At 35.3% G+C, this 7914-nt stretch overlaps 1 protein-coding gene across 1 annotated transcript; it reads left to right on the forward strand.

Moving 5' to 3' along the window:
• Positions 1-73: 73 nt before the first annotated feature.
• On the forward strand, positions 74-2445 carry Rlb1 (lysine-rich basic protein Rlb1). Its single transcript, XM_089644523.1, has 3 exons — positions 74-250; positions 368-529; positions 1124-2445. The coding sequence occupies exons 1-3, from the start codon at positions 194-196 to the stop codon at positions 2405-2407; spliced, it is 1503 nt and encodes a 500-aa protein (XP_089500649.1). The 5' UTR covers positions 74-193; the 3' UTR covers positions 2408-2445.
• Positions 2446-7914: the final 5469 nt, after the last annotated feature.

A 7914-nucleotide genomic window follows, 5' to 3' on the forward strand; every position in this document is an offset into this window, starting at 1 on the left:
GTGCCATCTATTGATAAGAAGATGAGGCTAAAGAAGATTACTACTATTTTGACATGCCTGTCCCTAGCACGCGTATTGGCATTCGGCAATGGTAAACTCGATACGTCAAACATTAAGGTTATGTTTTGGTTTAACTTCAAGCATTCTATATTCCGTGTAGCGTTCAGCAAAATTGTGTATCATTATCACAAATATGGAGCCAGAAGAGCTGCCCGAGCTTAGCAAGCTCAAATTAGAATTCAATAACGAGGTAAGTCTCTAAAATATGAATTTAGTGGTGTTTTTATGTCTGGTTTTATTTATTTTCAACCTTGTTAGAAAAGTATCGAATTAGGTCAAAAACTATTTTATTATTTTAATATTTCAGGTCATGAAAGTGAAAAAGTTTATAATCCAAGCCAAGACGCAAACAATACACAAATTGTCAAAGAAATCTAAGCAGTTGAAGTCTCGCAAAGGAACCGATGAGGAAAAGGCAAAATTCAGTAGCAAAGCTGACGCTATTGTTTTGGAAATATACACAATTAAGGTAATAAGCATCTATTTCACTCACACCTTAATTTAATACTGTATTATCATTCTGTATACTTGTTAAATTTGTTTAATGGATTGCACACTCTTATGTGATGCTGTTCTTGATGATACAAATACAATAATTGACCGGTCAGTGGTTGAGTGGGCATAGCGCTTGGGTCTCACCCGAGCGTCGCGTGTTCGATTCCTCGGCTGGCTAAGTCCTCCATCACAACACAAGCAACATTTTCGGCTTTCTGTGGTGGTAGTAGGAGATTTTCAAACATTGTTGGGTTATTCGTAACCTGGGAATGTTTGTCTTTCTTTTAAAAAAAAAAAAAAAAAAAAAAATAGTAAATAATTAGTTATTAACACATTTCGGCCGGGAAAGGTAGTTCTACCCATTCGGTCGATTGATGCCTTACGCCGGGAATGGTAGTTCTACCTTAATTTAATACTGTATTATCATTCCGTATACTTGTTAAATTTGTTTGATGGATTGCACACTCTTAAGTGATAGTGTTCTTGATGATACAAATACAAGAGTAAATAATTAGTTATTTACTGAGAACTGTTTTTAGTTTTGTAACGTATATTTGTGATTTTTCAGAAAGTCGCACATGATGAACTGGGCCGCTTTGCAATGGAAAATTTTTCAAACCTCTCCAAGATAATGGACACCCCTGTCGTAACTAAGGAAAAAGCCATGGCTAAACTATTAGCGCACAAATGTCTTAAGCCCAAATTTCAAAAGATAATAGATAAATTTGCATGTGTCCCCACCTTTAGATTACTCGAAATTGATCCCAGGAAAATGAGAAGAAAGCAAAGGAAAGAGAAAATAAGACTTACAGAAAAAAAAGCTGCTAAAGCCAAAGCTGACGCTGAAAACAATCCAGATGCTGAGAAAATCATTGCAGATTCCACCGAGAAGCCTGAAGAAAAGGAAATAACTAAGAAATTGCCTAAAGAAAAGGGGGCTGCTGCAAAAACTAAAGACAATGGGGTCATCGTGAAGAAGACACCTAAAAAAGAAGTTCAGGAAGCTGGGTCTGATGATCAAAGTGATGAAAGGTCTGATGATGATCTACTTAACATTGAAGTTGAGGACACTGGAAGTGATGGTGAGAGTATGGGCAGCTATGGCGAGAGAGAAGGAAGTGAAAATGAAGTAGAAGAAGAGGAAGATGAAGATGACCAGATTACATTCTGTCCTCCAACATATGATGATAGCGAAGATTCAGTTGATGATGATGTATCACACGTAGAAACCGAATCTCATGCACCTAAATCACCTGAGAAAAAAGTAATTGTTAATGTGGTGAAATTACCTGAGAAAATGCTTATTCCTCCAGTCACATCTTCAACAGAAGGTGATCCCGCTAAGCCTAAACGCAAAGGAAAACGGATGATGGTTGATTTACCCGACAGTGAAATAGACTTTGTCAATACAGAGAAAACTGTAGATTCCTTCTTTGTTACCGATTCTGGAGATAACTACATGACCGTTGCCCTGCCCAGACCTCCCGATATCAAACCAGGCACCTTTGTTGATGAGAACGCAGCCAACCGACGATCAAGAAGAGCTGTTATGTTTGGCAAGGAAGCTCCCAGACCGAGAAAATCTTTCCAAAACCCAAAACTAAATCAATACTCGTCCAACAAAACTGATCAAAAGTACGACAGGAGAAAAAATGATGATAATACACCTTCTAAAATCTTTGAGAACAATGAGAGGCGTGGAAGCAAATTTAACAATCAGAAGTTTAACAAAACAGATTCGTCTTTCGGTGCACCGGCTAAGGTTGAAGAAAAACTTCACCCTTCGTGGGAAGCAAAAAAGAAGAAAGTGGCAATTGTGGCATTTAAAGGAAATAAAATTACTTTTGATTAGTACATACGTGCTGGTTGTATTGTCATTATTAAATTGTATTTAATAAACTAATGTTTCAGTTTCAGTGCCGGCAACCCGGGCGTTTATTTAATTTCATGGTTGTTTACATTGTTTTCTTTTCTTTTACCCGCCTCACTAGACAAAGTCTGTTCCGAGGCGGGTAAAAGAAAATATGATATATATATTTTATGTTCTCTATTCCCAATAATTACCGAAACCTTTTTATAGATAATTATAAACGTTGGCTAAAGAAGGGGATATTGCAACACCGCATAATACCCCCAAAATATCTATAAATAGTATAAAATAAAGTCACTATCCGCGTCTGTGTGTTCGCTTAGTTCTTCTATACTATGTGACGGATTTTGATAGGTTTTTCACTATCTTAGATTATTTCTTCCAGAAGGTTTACATATATGATACATGCATATTACACTTATAGAGGGTAGACGATGTTTTGTAATCAATGCGTAAAAAAAATATTTTTGTGCGCTTACATTGCTAACGCTGGCTAAACCTTACAAGATACATCAAAATAATCTATGACGGAATTTTTTATCTTAAAAAGGCCTTAAAGTCAGTGATGGTATATGTCTAACGCCTAAGGATGGTACACATCAGCTGGTATCACTATAAAATAATCCGCTATTTGGTACTTTTTCAGTGGCGGTTTGTGGGGTTGAAAAGTGGGGAGGCACTAACATATATTTTTAGTATTATGTATATATATATATGTTGATATACAAATTTACCTCATTAGCTGAACATCAAATCAAAGCGATGATATTTATTGGCAGCAAAATAATCGGTGATCATAATATCCATCAATAATATTTCTTCCACCTCTCGAACACGGTCTTGCCTTTATAACTTTTTAAATATTCACCACCATAAAAGTATTAGCTACGTCAAACTATAATGATGTATATTAAATATGAATAAGTTATTTACCTCCGTCAAAGTATAATAATAATGTGCATTACACTATTAAACATGAACAAGTCAACTACCCACGTTAAACTATAATAATAATGTGCACTGTTAAATATTAACAAGTTAATTAGTTGACACCCAAAAAAAAGATCGATCATCAACTACAAATAATTCCCTGTATGTACATCCAAAATAGCCGTACCTACTCTGCCCGAACTGCTGCACGCATCACATATCCAATTGTAAATGATCAGTGCTACTTTGGAACTGTTGGTTGTTTGAGGCATACCTCCAGCTAAACAACATGTGACCGCATTGGCTACCGTTCATCACAATTCCATGTAACTTCCCCACCTCCCTCCAACAAATATTACTAGCTAGATTATATATAAACAGGTTCAGATACACACTTATCTTAATGTAAAATCCAGTCTGATGAAAAATCCTTCTACTACTGAAAAAATCCTTTTGAAACTGGGTAATAGACACTACGTAAAATGCAATATTTCTTTGACTAATGACTAGAAAATATTTTGTTTCCAGAACACAAAAGAAGGCGAAAATATAAGAAAACTCTTCATAATTAAAATAAAACTGTTTTCTTCGAGACATCATGCCATATAACTTCACACTTTTGTTCTGTTTACACTTTATCTCAAGGCTCAAACTTGGAGCTTTAGCCAACATGAAGTTTTAATATTGAGTCAACATATTTGTAGTCAAGAGGCGTAAGCACCTGAAGCTAACCATTGATTGGTGGACGAGGCTGAAGGCACTTAGGTGGAATTTCAAAATGCTTAAGGACGAATCCCAAGTTTGCGATAAGCCCAAAGATCTATTCAAAGCTCGGACCTTGTAAAAGTTGACTTTTGTTCGGATTTATTTTATTCAAATCAGAGATTAGTAATTTTAATCGGATCTCAATTTTGATATAGTTTCTTCTTTTGTCTTTTGGTACCCTGTCCTATTGGAGGTTAGCTAACTTAGGGGCGATCTTCACCCAGCAGCCCAGGACTGCGTTCGTACCTTAGTTAGTACCATACATGTTTCAGAGACAGAAGTAGCGTATTCCTCAACAACACAATAATGCTACAATATGAGGACCTCCGTGGTTGAGGGTTGAGGCTCTCGACTAGCGAGTCATAGATCCCGGGTTCAAAACCTGGCTTGAGTTAGTCAATTTTTTTTTAATATTTAATTTTTTTTATTTCACAATTTACTCGTTACAAAAATATGAAGTATATTTACGCAACGTACCAGAGTGAAAAATACTGTTAGTATCGCCCTGGTGTAAAATCACCTTTCAGAATTGAATTGAGACGTTGCTTGAAATAGCTTTGGCCGTATTTGGTGACTACATCTGAATCTACGCCACCTTCCCTTTCTCCATTTCCTTCCCCTCCTTAAGCCTAACAACATACCCAAATTGGAGATGCCATAGTCTCACTGGCTCCAGACAGTTGGGAGCAGTTAAGACTCTTTTGCGGTTTCAGATAAAAAATAAAAATTAAATTATTAAAAAATATATCAGTGGCACACTTGCGGGGTGGAGTGGGGGCAGAGAGCCCGGGCCCCTCACAAAAAGAAATATAGAAAGTTTTGCAATAAAAAGTGTAGCGTTTTATGCGTGCGTAATGCTATAGTGGTTTTTATTTAGTTCAACTGGCTCAAGGGCTGCGCATTATTACAGTTATTGTGTAATTCATGAGCAATATCTTTTCTTACAATTATAACGGATTGCACCTCGCGAAGGAATAAGTTGTTGATAATGTTGTTTATGCTTGCATATTGTGTATCTCCAGTCATTGGACTGCACCTCACGGAGGAAAAAAATCGGAAACAAGACTGCTTCTTGCGAGGTTAAAAGAATAAGTGATAAGTGATATTTAAAACCGAAAAAAATGTTCAGATAATGTTAGTGGCAGCTGAAACATTTTATTTACGCACAATAAATGGTTATTACATTAAAATGGGTAGTCAAGGAGAAAAATTTCCTGGACTGAGCAAAATAATAATAATTCATTGAACTACGACCTAACTCCACGGACTATCAAGTGGGGAGCCATTTAAAGTCAAACGTTGACTGGGTGCTGTTGTACAATGTACATAGTGTACACACACGTCGTACATAATGCGACTTGCAGTATTACGTTTGAACCATGCTAACTACGCTTTTGTTCAAATTTCATTGCTTGTTGAACATTCTCTTGAACTTTGTTTATCTCAGTCAATACATTTATTCGTCTGCTTTGTCAGTAATCTTTACAGCATCAGTACTTTCATAATTTTTTACAGTTTGCAATGTTTTTTGTGTATTCCAAATGAGGTATATACATCTTATTTTTTAATTTACCTTAAAAACAAATACTGTTTTAGAAACAAGTTTCTTGCCGTTGCATGCATTTAAAATAAACATTAATATTTGCTAAATTATAACATTTTTCATGTCAAATGTGAAAAATGTTGTCAAAAACGCTAACCACATTTTTACTTAAATTTTTACTCCAATCATAGAAAAATTGGGAGAACTCGATATTTCGAAAACACGAACGTTTTGTTTGAGAAATTTGTAAGAAAACTGTACCTTCACTTTTAACTCGTTCATATAGAAGTAGTAGTTATAAAAAGGCTATTATAACATACATCAATCACAATAATCAATGTTAGGCATGATAATATTCTTCTGCGTGGGTCCTATATAAAATTTTACTACTCCAGATATCTTATAGTGTTATAATATGTATTATTTTACAATAAATTATTATTTCTTATCCAAAGTATCATTAAATCGTTGACAGCCCTGAATTATCAAAGCCAAATTGCGATACCTGCCCAGCCATTCTAATTGAAGGTAACAATAAACAAACTACTAATTACTCTATTATAACATTTTGTTAGATTATACATGTTAACAAGTCACTTTTTTATACATATTAATATTCTGTCCAATTAAAATATTTATATTTTGTATTAATAACTATTTATTATCATAAACACCTCATACCTCGATTTATGTCAGGTCTTATACAAACCTTGTATTCATTCAACTATTATTACAGTAGTAGATATTTCTTTTAATTAGGTTTTGTCTCACTGCACTTCTATGTATTAACAACTGTATCACTTGCAATAATATTTTTGTGTACACTTTACTTGTTCTGTAATTTATTACTAATATTTTCCTGTGTACCACTATATGCTTATAATCCTATTATGTATCATTCTACTGTAAAAGCCATTTTATGGCATTTAAATAAAAAAATAAAGTTAAGCCTATTGGTAAGACCTATTGGTAATGAATTATTCATTACATGAACTCAGCGGCTCCCTGGCGGGCCCTAGGCCTGCGTCCAGACGTAGTATTGTACCTACTGCATTGTGAAGTGTTTAGTAGCAAGATGGTAGCAAGGCGAGCGGGAATCCAGTCACCGCGCGGTAGATAATATATTATTAAGATGCGTTACGTTCATAAAGACAACTAGGGAATGCGATCCCGGTATACCGGGATCCCGAAATACCGAGATCCCGCAGACATTTTGCGGGACTAATCTTGGTCGAAAATTTTGCGGGATCCCGCTGGACTGGCGGGATTACAGAGAAGCTTCTACAACTGCATCGACGTCCAGTTCTTCCACATCGGCTCATTGTGAACCTCAACCATCAACAAATAAAATCACTGACCATTTTTCAAGCGAAAACAATATCGTCGAAAAGAGGGTATCACGAATGGTGTCTAAAGATGGTTTACCATTCCGAGTTTTCTGTACCTTGTCGGATTTGCGAGATCTTTTTAAAGCCGGGGGTTTTAATTTACCAACATCGACTAATTCAATCAAATTAATGGTTACGAATTACTGCAAGACACTAAAAATGATGGTTATTCAAGATCTTTTAAAGCTGAAAAGAGCAACTACAGATTTACCCTCACTTACTCTGAATTACTTCGAGTCCGGTGGATTAAAAGACACATACCTTCAATTTACTTACAATGCGCTAATGACTATTGTGCCCAATATCAGAAGCCGTTTATCAGATGACACAATTAATACTTTAACTTTTTTACGAAGCTATTTCCAAAATCATGTTTAATTAAACTTATGAAGCTCATTGTACAAGAATATTGTTTATCGTGTGAACGTTATTATTTAAATTTAAGTTTCAGTTCAATTTCAGTTTCAGTGCCGGCAATCCGGGCGTTTATTTTATTTTCATTTGTGTAGGTACATAGATTTCTTTTACCCACCTCACTAGACAAAGTCTATTCCGAGGCGGGTATGTTATGTAAATGTATGTCTTATCTTATTCTTTGCCAATTTATGACTTAAACTTTACCTATGTCTAACTAATGGTATACCTATTAATAAATAATTTAAAATTTCCCAAAGAACTTGTTTTATTATGGGTATAAATTTAAAACTCTAAAAACAAGGTTGGTAGATCGAGGTATTAGGTCTTTATTATACGATTGATTAGATATCTACGTCCACTCTGCTGGATCCCACAAATACCTGGATCCAGCGGGACTAAGATTGTTCAGTCCCGCAAATACCTGGATTGACATTTTCTTGCTGGAT

The sequence above is a fragment of the Hesperophylax consimilis genome, chromosome 2 (assembly GCF_061612785.1).
Source record: "Hesperophylax consimilis isolate HC1 chromosome 2, BYU_Hcon_1.0, whole genome shotgun sequence".
Lineage (NCBI taxonomy): Eukaryota > Metazoa > Arthropoda > Insecta > Trichoptera > Limnephilidae > Hesperophylax > Hesperophylax consimilis.

Bases quoted from the DNA above. Each gene is read 5' to 3' on its own strand.
- Rlb1 (XM_089644523.1), top strand. From the start codon at position 194: ATGGAGCCAGAAGAGCTGCCCGAGCTTAGCAAGCTCAAATTAGAATTC. The intron at 251-367 runs GTAAGTCTCTAA...TTAATATTTCAG, and splicing joins AATTAGAATTCAATAACGAG to GTCATGAAAGTGAAAAAGTT. The intron at 530-1,123 runs GTAATAAGCATC...GTGATTTTTCAG, and splicing joins TGGAAATATACACAATTAAG to AAAGTCGCACATGATGAACT.